We start from the raw sequence: 16,820 nt of genomic DNA on the forward strand, positions 1-16,820 counted from the left end.
TGCAGCAGAAACGAATCCGACTAGGAACCATGAGGTTGTGGGTTTGATCCCTGGCCTCGCTCAGTGGGTTAAGGATCTGGCATTACTGTGAGCTGTGGTGTAGGTTGCAGACACGGCTCAGATCTGACGCTGCTGTGGCTGTGGTGTAGGCTGGCAGCTACAGTTCCGATTGGACCCCTAGCCTGGGAACCTCCATATGCCGTGGGTGTGGCCCTAAAAAGACAAAAAAAAAAAAAAAAAAAGAAAAAAAAAAAAGAAAGGAAGGAAGAAAGAAAGAAAGAAAAGAAAAAGAGCATCTACAAAAATCTACAGCTAACATAATACTTACTGGTGAAAGACTGAATTCTTCCCCACGAAGACTGGGAACAAGACAAGAATCACTCTTGTTCAGCATAGTGCTGGAATTTCTAGCCAATGCAATAAGAGCAGGAAAAGAAAATAAAAGTAATATAAATCAGAAATAAATATATAAAATGGTTCCCATTTGCAGCTGACATAATAGTCTATGTTGAAGAACACTAGAAATCTAAAAAAATACTCCTAGAACTAATAAATGAATTCAGCAAGGTTGCAGGATAAAAGAGCAACCCATAAAAATCCGTGGTATTTCTCTACACTAGGAAGGAACACATGGGCGGCAAAATTAAAAATGCAATGCCATTTACAATAGCTTTTAAAAGAAAGGAAATACTTTGGCGTAAATCCAATAAAACATACACAGGACTTATATACTGAAAATGACAATACACTGATTTTTTAAAAACAAAGAAAATCTAAATACATGGAGAGACATACCATGTTCATGGATTGGAAAATCAACATAGTTAAGATGTTATCCCCAAATTGATATATATATGCTTAATGTACTTCTAATCAAATTCCCAGCAAGATTTTTGAAGATATAAACAAAATTATGATAAAATTTATACTGAAAGGCAAACACACTGTAATAGCGAGAATTTTTTGGAAAAATTATTCTTTTGGAAATGAAAAAAAAGAAAAATAATAAAATGGGTAGGATCAGTATAACCAATCTCAAGATTTCTTATGAAGCTATTGTAATCAAGATAGTGTAGTACTGGCAGACAGAATGACACACAGTCCAAGGAACGAAATATATAATCCAGAAACAGATCCACACAAATATGTCCATTAGTTTTTGAGGGAGGAGCAGAAACAATTCAATGGAGCTTATATAGCCTTTTCAACAAATCATACTGGAATAATTGCATATCCATAGTCAAAGAATGAACCTTAATTTAAACCTCACACTTTATATAAAAATTAATTCAATTATATATCAGGGACTTAAATGTAAAACAATATAACTTCGAAAAAAAGGGAGAAAACATTTAAGACTTGGGACTAGGCAAATGTTCTTAGACTTGACCCCAAAAGCATGATTCAGAGAAGGAAAAATTGATAAATTGGACTTTATAAAAAATAAAACCTTTGCTCTATGAAAGATCCTGGTAAGAGCATGAAAGAATAAATTACAGACTAGAAGAAGATATTAGCAAAGAACATATGGAATAAAGAAGTCTTAACATGCAACAATAGAACAAAAAATCCAATTAAAAATGTGCAGGAAGACAATGCACAGGCAATTTTGCCAAGGAAGATATACAGAAACTTGGACACAAAGGATCATAGTAGCTTTATACTTAATAACCAAAAACTGGAAATTATTCAGATGTCTTGATGGATAAATGGCTAAACAAACTATAATACATCCATATCATGGAATACTACCTAGCAGTAAAAAGCAACTATTAAGACATTCAATAACTTGGACAAATCTCAAGGAAATTATGCTCAGTGAAGCAAGCCAGTCTCAAAAGGACACCGATCGCATGATTCCATTATCTAATAGAAACGTAACAACATAATGATAGAAATGGAGAACAGATGAGTGGTTGTTAGGGGTTAGGGCAGAGGGGAGGGTGTGGGTGGAGCCCTAAAGGATAGGAGGAGGGAGTCTCACGATGGTCCAGTTAAGTACCTCGACGGGGTGGTAGGGACGTGAAGCTACACATGAGATACAACTGCATCCCAGGCGACTCTTCAATTCCTGGCAAACCAGGATAGTTGGTCCCTCTAGCAGGTCGCATCCAGCAGTCCTTGCAGCTCTTAGAAACTTGGGCTTCACCTGGAGGAAAAGCCAGGTCCTCTGGCTACTTAGGAAGAAGAGCTTGCAGGGGCCAGAACTGACACAGACAGGAGCTACTCTGTCACTGAGGCAAGAGTGACCCAATGTGGCAAACTGGCCAGATGTTCACCAAACACTTGCTTTTCCTCCTGAGCACATGGCTAGACTGTATTTCCCAGCCGCCTATGCGGGTAGATGTGGCACGTGACCGAGTTCTGGCCAATGGGATGTGAGGGGGTATGTGCTTAACCTTTCATAGGTGGTCCTCTATACCCCGCCCCTTCCACAGTGAGCTTAAAGCCTTCTGCTGGAGAGAGCAGAGCCCAAGCTGGAAGGAACCTTGGTCCTGGCTCTCTCGTGGAGGAGAAGGATTTGCTAATCAGAAACACGCATAATGTACTGCTGCCATCATACCAATCTTCATTTATGTGTGACAGTGTCCAGTAACTGCTTAACTCACGGCCCTGGTGTGCACACCTCCTATTTTGCCATCAGCACCACTGGCCTCAATGTCCTTACTGGGCGCTTACATTGGAGGAGGCGGGCGACTGAATGGCAGGCTGGGATTTCCAAACAGCCCCCTACTGCTACAGAGAACAAGACCCTCTGAGCAACTCAGGCTTGGGTGGGGACCTGAGTCCTGGCTCTCAGAACCTTAGAAATACCAAATTCTCCAAGGCAGTCCTTGGAGAAGGGCTCTCAGAGAACACAAAAATCCCACCCGTGCCATTGAAAGACTAGGTAAACCGAGGCCCCGAGAGACAGCAGGAGGAACTGGAGGTCCCCCAGCGAATCAAGGGATGAGCGAGTTCTCATTCATTCACTCATTTATTCATTCCACAACTATTTATTTAGCACTCGATGCATTAGCCCAAGGATAAAACGGAGGACTCCTGCCCTCACGGAACTCACACACAAGCAAATCACAAACATGAAAGGCCTGGTGGTGCTTAGCACTACACACAATGAAGCAGGACAAGGAGATAAAGGGCACAGACATCCCACTTTATCTGGAGTGGTCAGAGAGGGCCCCTCTGAGCAGGTAACCTTGATTGGAGACAGTCCCTGAGGATATCTGAGGAAGAATTTTCCAGGCAGGGGTAACAGCAAATAGCCCTCCTGGGGACACATGGCAGAGTTTGAGAAACAGAAGGAAATAGGTGGAGGAGGTGTGGGGCAGGGGCGGCGAGGAGGACACGGGAGCAGAGGGACGGCAGAAACAAGAGGTGAGAGGCCACGCCTGCAGAGCTATGTGGCTGCTGAGCGGCCCCAGCCTCTGCCTGACTCCCTGCCCTTCCCCAGCTCTGCTCACCTGGGGATTGTCCTGCTTTGGACCCTGGAGACATCAGGACTGGTGGTGGCTGGGTAGGCGCTGACTTTCCAACTTCCTAAAGTTTGATCTTTGAGGGTCATGTCACATCTCCAAGCACCCAAATTCTGTGTATAAGCTGGGAGACTCCAGCATCTGGAGAACTCATTCATTCGTCCCTTCTACAAACATTTGGGGATCTGCTCTGTATCCAGCCAGAGCCAGGCTCCAGGCATCCAGATAGGACCGCATCTCCAGCCTTAAAGGGTTGCCAGTTTAGAGAAAGGGACATACACATCCATAGGTACCACCTGAGGGGACCCAAGCTGTGAATCAGAGATTGTGGGAGCCCAGAGGAGGCACTGGACCTGGGAATCAAGGAAGTCTTCCTGGATGAAGGGCATATTCAAGACTGGGTCCTGAATGAGTCCATGGGGAAGGGGGATGGGAGGTAGGCCAACAGTCCATGGAGAGGCCACTCATGAAAGGCTCAGAGGTGTGAGGGGACTGGAAGTATTTGTGAAGCACCACAAGGAGTTGAGATTTCTGGGATTTAAGGGGTAAAGGATGGGGTAGAGGGGAAGGCTGAGATCAGAGAAATTGGAACAAAAGGGCTTTAGAATTCTTGTTGTGGTTCAGCAGGTTAAAGACTCCATGTTGTTTCTATGAGGATGCAGGTTCAATCCCTGGCCTCATTCAGTGGGTTAAGAATCTGGTGTTACTGCAAGCTGTGGTGTAGGTCTCAGCAGCAGCTCCGATTTGACCCCTTGCCTGTGAACTTCCATGTGTTGCAGGTGCAGCTGTGAGAAGAGAAAAAAAGAAAGAGAGAGAGGAAGAAAGGAAAGGAAAGAAGAAAGAGAGAGAGAAAGAAAGGCAGAAGGAAGGGAAGAAAGAAAGAAAAAGAAAGAACAAACGAATTAACGAATGAACCAGAGGGCTTTGTAGGCTATGGTGGAGGGGACCACTCATGCTGGGACACTTGGCCCATCCCACCTCTGCCCTAGACGTGCTGGGCTGCCTGAGAGACACCTTCAATCCAGAGGCCTCAGTGGCCCCATCTGTGCAATGGAGCCATTTGCGGGGGTGGCTTTGACATTCCACCCAGACTCCTGGATGTTGTCTGCCAGTGCTCGTGGAGTCCTACGGAAGGCCGGCTGCTTCACTCTCTGTGGTCTCCCTCCCCCTGACATGCCTCAAATGTCCTCATTGCACTGGGGGCTTCACTAAGGATGAGGACGAGAAGATGAAATGGCGATGGCGGCATTTCCTTCTTTTTTTTTTTTTTTTATCAAAGCACACACATAGGAAAAAGGAAGGACAGTTGTTCAGCAAGAGAGTGCCAAGAGCCAGTTCCTCTGTGCCCAGAGAAGTGGCTAAAAGTGTGGGCACTAAACGCAGACAGACCACTAAAGTGCTGAATGGCTTTGGGCAAGTCACTCCGCCTCTCTGAGCTTCCCTTTCCTCTCCTGTGGAGCTAATGAGAACAGAACCTCTCCGGATTGTGTTGAAGGTTATATGACGTGTAAAATGCTTAGAGCAAAGCCAAGCACATAGGCCTCAAAAAATTACAGTATTATAATTGTTGTGATCGTTTTCCGTGGGTAGGGGGTTGGGAAGGCGGAGGTATTTGGCTCCGACAGGGTTAAAATGAGACCAACTGCTCCCATCCTGTAGATAAGGTTGGAGGAAACACAGTCCAGGTCTCCGACCTTTCAGAGGCGAATTTACGAGGTGCTGGTCACTCAGGAGAAACAAGAAACGGAGAAAGTAGGAAAAGAAAATCCCAGGCGGGGAGCGGGACGGAGGGAGCGGGAGGAGGGTCACCTGGCGTCCGCGCGTCTGTACCTGAGTGCGCGGCGTGGGGACCATACCTGTGTCTTGTTGCGGGACCGTCCTGGGTGCGAGAACGACGCCGGAGCGCGCCCTTGGGAACGAAGCCACCTCCTGGCTCCTGGCGGGGCGACCCCCGCCACCCCCACTGCGCACCGGCCGCGAGCGGGTTAACGCGCCGCCCCCGCCGCGCCGCCTCGTCCCGCCCTCCGCGTCCAGGCTCCGCCGACGCCCTCACTCGACCCGGCTTGCCCGCCCCCGGACAGACGGCGGGTCCCTGGCGGCGGGACCGACCCCGCGCCCCGCGGATGCGCCCGGCGCGCCCGGAGCAGCCCCCGCGCCCGCCGCGCCGCCACCGGGTCGCCGCTGGGCCGTCGGGACTCACGGGGAGCCCCGTGCGCCCGCCCGGACCAGGCTGCCCAGATGCGTGCGCCACTCTGCCTGTTGCTGCTCGTCGCCCACGCGGTGGACATGCTCCCTCAGAACCGAAGGAAGAAACAAGGTAAGAGCAGCAGCCGGCAGGGTGGCCGGGCAGGCTCAGCGGGATGGCGTGGGGGAGGGAGGGTGGCCCTTGGGGCATCTGCCTGGTGCCCAGCGCCCTGGGCCGGTAACTCTTCCAGATAGCTGTCAATCCCATTTTACAGACGGGGAGACTGAGGCCCCAGGGCCAAACTGGACCAAAGAGCATCTCCAGGGAGGGAAGGAGCTGGCAAGACTCTCTCATTGCCCACTGTATCGGCATTGCTGGGGGGAGGAAAGTAACTTGCAGGGACAAGAAGCTTCAGGTGGCAGGCTTGAGGGCACAGGGCTAGGGGACAGCATGAGTGGCTCAGAAAACATCCCGAGCATCTATGCTGAACCAGGAGGTGGCATAGAGCGCCCTGGACTGGAGTCCAGATGCCCTTGTCTCAGCCCTGTTATAGATCCTGACTCCCCGTGTCACCTCCGAGAAGGCAGTGATTTTGGTGGGTACTCCTCTGGGGAGGAAATGAGCTGCATGAGCTCAGAGACACGAGTTCGAAGACATTTATTCTGGGATGACCTGGAAGATGTCCAGCCCCTCCAAGAGCCTCAGTGTTTCCATCTTGATCTCCTGGGGCCCCTGGGAGGACAAACCAAAGTTCAGATTCTAAATGTACCTGGATCACAAAGCCAGGGGCCCCTTGCATTCTCACCTCGGGGTCCTGTGCCATGAGCGCTCCCTGCCAGAGTCAGAACGTCCTCAAGGGGTGGGTCTGAGGCTGTCTGTGCAGAGCCAGGGTTGGCAGAGCCTGTGGGACTGAGGTGAGCAGGCAAGTCTGCCACCTGAGCCAGCAGCCCTTTGGCCTTAAGTCTGAGAAGTAACAGCCAAATGCCAGCCACCGTACTCAGGATTTTCCAGGCACGGAAGGCATCTCCACTCTATCCGTGTGACATAGGGGTTATCCCATTCTAAACGCCAGGTGCCAAGGCTCAGGCAGGCTAAGGGGCTTTGCTGAGTTGTCCGGCAGCAGAGTAGAAGACACAGGCTCTTCTTTCTTTCCAGCTCTGGTGTTAGGTCTGAGCAAGACTACAAGGGAGAGCGAATGAGAGTCTGCCCTCTGGGGGTTTCTGGTCCATTTGAATGAAAAGCCCTAAATAGACACAGTCACTCCTGGAGTGAAACAGGACACAGAGATGGGCTGTGGGAGAGCTGGGGGTGGGGTTCCATGGCACAAGGAGGCTGTGGCCTCAAAGACTCCAACCCCAGGTGTGACTGGACAGAGGGACCCACAGAGGGGAGAGGTGGGTGGGCTTCATAGGAGCTGGGGGAGGGTGAGACCTCCTGGGACAATTGCTCTGGGAATGGCTCTGGTATAGTGGTCAAGCCCCTGGGTTCTGGAGTCAACCTGCCGACTTCAAGTCCCTGCTTCCCCGGTTGGGGAAGGCCGCTGAGGGCCTTGGGGAAGTCACTTTGCTTCTCTGAGCCTCAGTTTACCCACCGAAGGTCTTGTAGAAGCTCTCTAAGATCCTCTTACTCAGTTCTCGAAAAGAGCAAAAAGCGAAAAACAAACAAAAAACCTGTCTCCTCAGCGACTCCTCTTTAAAATCAGAATAATAATCTGGAGTATCCAACTCGCAGGGTTGTGGGTAAGACAGAAGGAGTTAGTGTGTATTTTAAATGAATAGCCAAGTGCATTAGTCACTCTCCTTCCCTGTCCATTGTGTCCTTGACTACTCCTAACAGCCTAGCGGGACGGGGTGGGGGGGGGATGCTTGTTTTTTAGACGAGAAACTGAGATTTAGAGAGAGAAACTGATTTGCCTGAGGTTGCACCACAGTTTGGTAGCAAAGCAGACTTGAACCCCAGTCCGTCTGAAATGACGCTGAGAAGCTGTCTCCTGAGCTGGGTTGGTTTTCCTTTCTCGGAGCCTCAGTTTCCCCATGTGGAGTGGAGCTGCTTTAGAAGGTCTTTAAGATGCTTCTCTGAAAGACACACACACACACACACACACACACACACACACACACACACACACACACACACACACACACACACACAATAAAGGAAAAGAACATTTCCAATCCCTCTCCACTTGCTCAGTTCGGTCAGGCATGGCTGTGCCTACCACTGCCACTGAGGGTCAGGGGACGGGTGATGCCTGTCCCCACAGTAGCTGATCTCTTGCTTCTGGGGCTGGGGTGGAGGTGGGGGTCACAAAAGCCTTCCTGCAGCATATTCTTCAAAGTGGTCCTGGAAGTCCTGGCCAAACAGACTTGGGAGATGCTGGTTTGAGCAGATTTCTCGACTGCGGGACTTATCAGCACATTCGTGGTGAGGGGCCTGGGGATAGAGGAGCCCCTTTCCCAAACCAGTTACAGATTAGAGACCATTTATTCATAAGACGGTTGCTTGGAAAATTCCACAGGAGATCCCTGAGCGTCTTACCAGCTTTGACGTTCTGGTCTAACTTTGCAGGAGAATGTTTCTGGAAGGCACCTGGGTATTGGCGGGGCCTCTTCTTTCCTTCCTTCTTTTCCCTTCCCTTTTTTCTCTTTTCTTTTCTCTTTTTTTTTTTAATTCTTTCCTTTTCTTTTTCCTCCCTCCCTTCCCGTCTTTCCTCAGTCCCTCCCCCCACCCCTTGTTCATTCAACAAGTGTTGCAGGGCGGGCACTGTGTCAGGCTCCGGGCTGGAACTTTGGGATCGTCGAGGCCTGAGGCTTGTCCTTGAGGAGCTGCCGATGTGGAGGGCTGCCCTTCTCTCACCTCCTCGCTCTCACCTCCCTTCCACGCCCCAGTCCTTGGCCCCAGCCTGCTCTCTAAGGTCAGAGGGAACACTCGTTGGGCCCAGCAGCCGCCCCAGCTGAGATGTCACCCTCAGGGACCAGCTCCCAAAGATGCAGGCTTCCTCAAGCTCCAGGGTAATTGTTTTTCGATGAAACCTAATTTTTCTCTTTCTGAGACCCGAAGGACGGAAAGGAAAGCCTCGAGAAAGGTTCTTGGATCTCAAGTGTCTCTTACAAAACAACATGTTGATTAATTAAGTGTAAATGAATCAGAACCAGATGGCAATGTTTCTCTTGAAACATCCTGGGGTGTCCTGGCAGTGGGGCAGGCGGGCAGGGTGAGGTCTGGACCCCCATCTCCGTATGGAGCTTCGTGCAGGCAACAAGGGGGAGACAGGTCGTGACGGACTTCCCTCGGCATCCAAGGCCTGCTGGGGAGGGGGCTTGGTGGCAGCAACTGTCCCCCACATTCACTTAGCGCCTTTAGATCCTTCTAGACCTGAGGCAGCAAAGGGCAGAGGGAGGAGCTCTGGAATTCAGGGACCTCCTGCCTGGGCCACAGGCATCTGATCCAGGGTTCCACATCTGTGAAATGGGAACAATTGTAACTTCCTCTTTGGGACAAATTCACCACAATTCCAGAGGGACAGTGTCAGAAGGCATACAGTAGGTGCTTCATAAGGAGTCAACTACTTCCCCCTCCCCTTTTATAGCAGAGTGGGATGCTCCCTGGGCCAGCGGGGCAGCGGGAGGGGTGGGGGGAGGTTGTCTCCTGGGTTTGAATCTCACCCCAGCACTTCTCCCCTCCACGGGCCTCTTTCTTTGTCTGTAAAAGGACTTTCTTTGCCCACCTAAGCTTGTCCGGCGGCATCAGTATAATAATTCTCCGTAAACGGAAACGGCCCATGCGGATGGCCCAGCAGGCAGCACTGTCCCCTGCACACAGACAGAGCCACTGAGACTTGGCAAACAAGCACCCGAGGTGGGGGCAGCGACTGGGGGGATCCGGGTTTCTGGTCCCCAGGTCAGGGCCGTGGCTGGGCTCGGAACAAGGTGTGTCCCACCTCCCTCTCCGTGGATGGAGACCACCCCACCCCTGCCCAACCGCCACCTTGAGGCCACTCAGAGCCAGCCACGGGCTGGGAGCTGTGCCTGTAGGTTTCCAAGTCTGGCTGTGGTGCTGTGTGTGTTACACCTGTTTCCCAGACAAGGGGGCTGAGGCGCAGCAAGGGGCGGGGAGCTGCCTGGGAACTGCCAACAGTCGAGCTGGGATGCGGACCCAGAATTTTGGAGACGCCAAAGCCTGTGCAGAGAAATGGAAATGAATCCTGCCAGAGATGTGCCAAGGACTGCAAGGAAGAGGCATCTAAGAGGAGCCTCATCAGAGGGGCAGACCTTAGGGATTTGCCAGGCAGTGGGGGCAGCAGGGTAGGGGCTGGGGACTCCGGCAGGAGGAGGGAGGGTCTGGCTGGGTGGGAAGGGCCAGAGGGGCCATGTGGCAGGGGAAGTGGAGGTCCCATTGCAGACAGGACCAGAATCTAGTCATGGAGGGTCTCAGATGCCACTTGGCCTGTCACCATTGCCACCAAGAAATATTTATGGAAACCCCTCCTGTGGGCCAGGCCCCAAACTAGGTGTGGACAAGGACAACAGAGATGGGCTCCACCACCCGTTCTCCTAGAGATGTCAGGGATGGATCCATCAGAAAAAAATGACATAGACGGGGTCCCACGGCTCCTCAGCGAAGCCTAGGGTGGCTGGTTGGCGGCTGTCCTCGTCTCAGCTGAGGAATCTGAGACTCACAGATGGGACGTTGTTTGGCTGAGGTGTCACAGGAGAGGGGGACCTTGTTTTGTTCTCCTGCCTCCTCTTGTCTGTTTGTCAGGCCACCACGTCTTCATCCATCTCTCCATCCTTCCATCTAGTGAAAAAACTGAAGTTCACATTGATTCAGACTTTTTCAAACTGAGGTTTGCAACCCAGCAGCAGATCAGGGAAATAAGTTTATTAAGTACAGCTAGCATTAGGGGTTTTTTTGGGGGAGGGGCGTTAGATACTTTTTTAAAAAAAATTATTTTTACTTTTATTTTATTTTTTTGGTCACCCCACGGCACATGGAATTCTCAGGACAGGGATCAGATCTGAACTGCAGTTGTGATCTAAGCCACAGATGCAGCCACCCTGGATCCTTAACCCACTGTGCTTGGCTGGGGATTGAACCTGTGTCCCATCGCGCCAGAGACTGTGCCCATCCCATTGTGCCACAGCAGGAGCTCCACAGCTAGCATTTTGCATGCTAAAATGGAGTAAAATAGAACAAAACAGTACAGTACAGAATAGAATAAAATAGAGTGGGCTCGGCAAACTTTTTTTTAAGGGCTAAATAGTATTTTAGGCTTTGTGGGCCACATATGATCTGTCACATGCTCTTCCTTGTTTTTTTCCTTTATAAGCCTTTAAAAATATTAAACCATTCCTAGCTCACAGGCCATACCAAAAGAGGCTATAGCCCAGATTTAGCCCATGGGCTGTAGTTTGCCAACCTCGTTTTTAGAAAATACCAGAGTGCATCGCAAGATTATCATTCTGAGGAGTTCTTTTGTGGTGCAGCGTGTTAAAGGGTCTGTGTTGTCACTGCAGTGGCTCAGGTCACTGCTGTGGTGTGGATTCTATCCCCGGCCCAGGAACTTCTACATGCTGGGGGCATGGCCAAAAAAAAATTAATTATTATTTTGAGAAATGTGTTTTGACTTATACATGTATGTGAATGTATGAGTGGGTGCTTCTGTGTGTGGGTGCTTCTTGTACACACAAGGGTAGATGTGTGTGCCCATGGATGTGGGAAAGTGTGAGAGTGTGTGTGAATAAGTGTGTGCGTGCTCTGTGTACCAGGTGCATACTGATGTAAAAATGTAATTTGTGAACCCGGAGAATCTGGCTCTGGAGCTCCAAACAGGACACCCAACTGCCTTTATAAGTAGTAATCACCCTCGACACATTTTGCTTCTTTCTTTCTTTCTTTTCTTTTTCTTTTCTTTCTTTTTCTTTTTTTTTTTTTTTTTTTTTAGGGCCATACCTGCGGCGGCTAGGGGTCCAATTGGAATTACAGCTGCCGGCCACAGCCACAGCCACAGCAATGCCAGATCCGAGCCGTGTCTGTGACCTACACCACAGCTCACAGCAACGCCGGATCTTTAACCCACTGAGCAAGGCCAGGGATCGAACCTGCAACCTTATGGTTCCTAGTTGGATTCGTTTCCACTGCGCCATGACAGGAACTCCAGTTTTGCTTATTTTTAATGGCCCTGAATCTGGTGGCCATGTCTTTCCCAAGGCTTTTTTTTTTTTTTTTTTTTTCCCCTTCTTCTTCTTTTTTCCCCCAGGGTGTATTTTCATCCCTGGAAATGGAAGGACCCCTCAGGGCCCTAAATATCCTTCTGCCTCAGGCACCCCTGAGCAGCCGGGGTGCAGCAGGTGAGCACCAGACATTGCCTATTCCTTTTGCATCGCCCCCCGCCCCCCTCAGCCATGTGAGGTGCCCCCTCTTCCTTTACAGAAGAGGCAGCCTGGTTCAGAGAGGAAAACTGGCAGGCCCAAGGTCACAAAGCAAATGTTCCTGATTCCAGAACCACAGGAGCGAATCCTGCCTACTATAAACTGCTCCAGAAAAATCCGTCTGATGCTGCCATTAACCACCCTCCCATTTACATAGTACTTTACAGTTTGCAGAGCAGTTCAACCTTCATTTTCCCTCTGGCATTCCGGAGAAGGCTTGTAGAATAATTGGACCGTTAGGGCTGAAAAGGCTAGTTGAGACCTTTACAACCCACGCTTATAAAAATGGAGCCTCGGAGTTCCTGTTGTGGCTCAGCGGGTTGAGAATCTGACTAGTATCCATGAGGATTCGGGTTTGATCCCTGGCTTTGCTCCATGGATTAAAAGATCTGGCATTGCTGTGAGCTGCCGTGTAGGTCGCAGATACGGCTCAGATCTGGGGTTGCTGTGGCTGTGGTCTAGGCCGGCGGCTGCAGCTCCAGTTGGACCCCTAGCCTGGGAACCTCCATATGCCACAGATAACGGCTCTAAAAAGGCTAAGTAAATAAGTAAACACGGAATCTCCAGCGAGGAAGTATCTCATGTAAGCTGGCCCACCTGGGGGTGGTGGAGGTGAGGATGCAGGAGGGGTGGAGGGGGTGAGGGTGGCTCTGAAAGGCAGAAGAAGCCAGTTTGCTCCAGAGCCTAAAACCTAGATCGTTTCAGAGCCTCAGTTTCCCCCACATGACTGGGGCATGCTCGGTCTGCTTCGCCTTTCTCCCAGGCTTAGAATGCCCGTTAGATGAGAGGCTGGAACCCAGAGGGCTTTCATAGCGTGAAGATTGTCTGCAGAGGTTTCTGCATAACCAGAGGCCAGCCTGGGGTCCAGGAGCCTTGTAAGGTCCTCTCGAATTATCTGAGTGCCACACGGGGGTCTGTGAGCTTGGCCTTGCGGCTCCCTGAGCGGGCCCTGGTGGAGGCCTGGGCGGCACACAGACCCCCAAGGCCATGGGGCCCGTCCTTCCCTCAGAGCCCCAGGCAGTGGACGCTGTCAGGACACAGGGCGGCCCCAGGCTCTGTGGACACCCAGGAACACAGCCCTCGTGTACATATCCACACGCATCTATGTTCCTTAAAACATTCATTTGTTTCTTTAAAAATAATGATTTTTCATCAGCATCAAAGGTTTAGAAAAGTCACTTTGTGATTTGGTTTTATAGTTAAGCATTTATTCTCTGCCAGATGTTACCTGGGTTGTTTTATTTTATTTAACAATGTCAGGCCCTCGCATGGTACATGTGAACTGACTAAATTCCCCTAATAAACCTGTGATGTGGGTACTATTATTATCCCTATTAATAACGGAAAACCAGGCTCAGAGGGGTTAAGTGACTTTCCCAAGGTCACACGGCCACGTTCAAATCTTCCTGGTCCCAAAGCCCCAGCTCCGACTTCTGAGCTCAGTTGCTTCCCAGCCTTATTTAATCCTCACAGCAATCTGTGAAGGGGTTGTTATTAGCCACATTTTACGGAGAGAACTGAATTAAGAGAGAGAGGGGGGTTAGTTGAAATATATGAAAGAGTCATTTTTGTAGGTCGAAAACAGCCAAATATTAGCGATTTCGTATGTTTCAGTCCAGTTGCTTGGCAAGTAAGTTTGGCAAAGCCGAGACTTAAACCCAGACAATCCATTCCAAAGGTTGGGTGCATAGCCGCCCTGCCCAGCCTTCTCCCGATTCATCCAGATGATAGTGCATGGGGTGATTGGATCCTATTATTCTACAGAGCCCCTCCAAGCTCAGAAAGCAGTCGACTTGCCAAGGGCACACAGCCAGGGTGGGGAATGTGCCTCCAGGTCTCCGTGGCCAGAGCCTCCGTTCTTAGCCTCGCGCAGCAGTCTGCACCACCCAGGACACACACACCCTTGACCCCACCCCTGGGGATTCCTCCAGGTCCTGGAGGGAATGATCTGGTTCCCATCGCATGGATGAAGCTCATCTGGGGCACTGCTGCCTCAGGCGAGGCCACCACCGCCTTCCCTAAGCATGATTTCTTGTAACGCCACAGGATTCCTAGGGCCCCTGCTCTGTGTCCCGTGGTGGGAGCTCCTCTGTGCCACCATCGCAGGTTGGGGGGTTCTGTTTCACCAGCTCAAAAGAAAGGCATTCCCAAGCCCAGGCGACCCAGACCACATAAGGAAGCCACTCCCTTTTGCCAGAAGCCTCCACTTTCCCTGCAGCCTGACAGCAGTGCCCACATCCGCAGGGGTGGAGCCACCCAGAAAGGAATGTCACAACTGCCCTTCTGCAGCCTGCTCTGGTGTTGGCAAGCAGCTGTCTCTAGCGAGTCCCAGATGAACAGTGGGAGGCCAGCAGACTGTCACGAAGGCCACGGGCCCTACCGCTCACCAGCTGAGTGATCTTGGGCAGGTCACCTCTTTCTCTGCGCCTCTGCTGGCTCCTTTGCAAAAATGAGGCATGAAATGCATCCCTAGCACCAAGTGAGCACCCAGTTAGTGAGGATGAAGGGGGTCTAGTGCCGGGCAGGGAATGTGGGATCTGGGCCTGAGCTCAGCCCCCAGCTCTGCTGCTGCTGTGCTGGGGCGAAAATAGTTCACTCCTGAATCTCCATGTTGTCAGTACTACGAGGGTGATCACTGCATCTGTAGCACTGGGTTGTCCTGAAGACCAGAATTATGCGTGTAACCCCCCTTGGAGATGGCGGGTGCTAATAAGTGGTGACAACAGTCTTGCGTCATGGGAAGGTTGGAACCTGATGTCAGACATGCCTCTGCCAGTGTTTTGAAAGTCATCAGTAGACCTAAGTCTCCGAAAGAAAGTTATTTTGGGGGGATCCCAGGTTCAGAGGGTTGGGTCCTAAGTGCTGGGTGTCTATGGTCCAGTGACTCATGCTCTCTGAGCCTCTGTTCACTCCTCTAGGAAAGGGGACCTCAGAGGACAGCAGCGAAGATGGAAGGGTGTGTTTGTGTGTGTGTGTGGTGCTGTATAAATGATGTGATGACTGTGGATGAGGCCATGGAGGAGCCTGACGTCCTGCCCTCTGCCTACGGCAGGATGGAAAAACCCGGTCAGATGCTGCTTTGCAGACATGCTTTTCCTTCCTCCTCCCCTCCTGCCCGGCTTCTGGTAGGCCTTTGAGTCAATCAGACTTAATTCATAGCACATTATCAGCGTCAGTCGCACTGATAATGTTCTTGTTTTTCCTCTTTTTTTTTTTTTTTCTTTCCTTTTTACGGCTGCACCTGCAGCACATGGAAGTTCCTGGGCGAGGGGTCGAACGGCAGCTGCAGCTGGGGCAACACCAGATCTAAGGCGAGTATACAACCTACACCACAGCTTAAGGCAAACAGCAATGCTGGATCCTTAACCCACTGAGGGAGGCCAGGGATTGAACCCACATCCTCACAGGGACAGACTGTCAGGTCCTTAACCCACTTAAGACACAACAGGAATTCCTTTCTTTGTTTTTGAAATAGTTGTAAATTGCCAGTTTTTTATTTCACTCTTAAAATTTATTTTGCTTATTATCAAATTTTTCATTTTTATTTTATTTGAACATTTTAAAGTTTTCGTTTTTATTAACTTTAATGTCATTTATTTAAATTTACTTTACAGATGTATTTTTTAATTTTATTCTTGCATTTTATTTTTCTGTTTTTATTTTATTTAATTTAGTTTTAAAATGCCGTCTTAGTTAAAATTTTTTATTAATTTTAATTATTTTATTCAATTTTTTCATTTTAAATCTTAATTTTGCTTTTGTTTTTAATTAAAAAATGTTATTATGTTTTTATTTGCCAACTTTTTCAATTGGGTTTCCTGAATTTTTCTTATTAGTTTATAGGACGTCCTCGTTTTACCTACATATTAATTCCCTGTTGATTTTGTTGATTTTGACATGGAAGAGATCTTTCTTCAGCCTGATTCCCAGCTGCTAACATTGTCCTTGGAAAATTGAAATTGTTACTAATGAGGCTGTTCATGTAGTCAATGCCTTGGAGGTTTTTTTGATAGGAAGTAGGCGGGGAGTTCTTCCGCCTTATGGTCTGAGCTTTTTGATCTTACAAAAAGTCCTGGTAAGGAGCTCTCATGAGGGGAGTAATGAACCTGACTATTATCCATGTAGATGCGGTTTCAATCCCTGGCCTCGCTCAGTGGATTAAGGATTCGGTGTTGCCTTGAGCTGTGGAGTAGGTCGCAGATACGGCTCAGATCTGGTGTGGCTGTGGCTGTGGTGTGGGCTGGCAGCTATAGCTCAGATGCGACCCCTAGCCTGGGAACCTCCATATGCTGCAGGTGCGGCCCTAAAAAAAAAAAAAAAAAAGTCTCATGACAATGGTGTGAGCACATGATTTTCTCTCCTTTGGGCCACCACCTTTCCCACTAGCAATTTTTCCTTGATGAGTGTGGACAGTCCTGATGCAGCAGTCTCCAGCCCTTCCCCAGGTCACTCCTGAAACTCTCAGATGGGGCGTTGCTTCTCTGTCCACCTTCATTCCTGGATGTTCCTCAGGTCACTGCATTTCAGCCAGCACATACCTGTTGAACACTTGCTGTCAGCTGAACCCTGTCCTTGGAGGGCCACAGACTGAGGAAGGTGACAGGCCCAACAGAGTAAGTAGGAGAGGTGTCAGCCAGAAAACCCTGTCCCTGGAGAAGCTGCGTTGACGTCCTCCCCACGAGCTGAGCTTCCTCACCAATGGTTTACATTCTCCCAGGGCTGCTTTGGCCT

At 49.9% G+C, this 16,820-nt stretch overlaps 1 protein-coding gene across 2 annotated transcripts in view; it reads left to right on the top strand.

Annotated features, from left to right (window-relative positions):
- Positions 1–5,559: 5,559 nt before the first annotated feature.
- RSPO4 (R-spondin 4) overlaps positions 5,560–16,820 on the top strand; it is a 42,866-nt gene continuing 31,605 nt past the window's right edge. Inside the window, exon 1 of one of the 2 annotated variants that reach the window (XM_085003485.1) lies at positions 5,560–5,790. In XM_085003485.1, the coding sequence (XP_084859611.1) occupies positions 5,712–5,790 (79 nt within the window). In that variant the 5' untranslated portion in view covers positions 5,560–5,711. The remainder of the gene's footprint in view (positions 5,791–16,820) is intronic. The other variant, XM_003134364.5, reaches the window with a different exon arrangement.

The sequence above is a fragment of the Sus scrofa genome, chromosome 17 (assembly GCF_054392235.1).
Source record: "Sus scrofa isolate SSC_HxYL_T2T_F1_AM1 chromosome 17, Sscrofa_HxYL_maternal_Yorkshire_Landrace_v2.0, whole genome shotgun sequence".
NCBI classification, from domain to species: Eukaryota; Metazoa; Chordata; class Mammalia; order Artiodactyla; family Suidae; genus Sus; species Sus scrofa.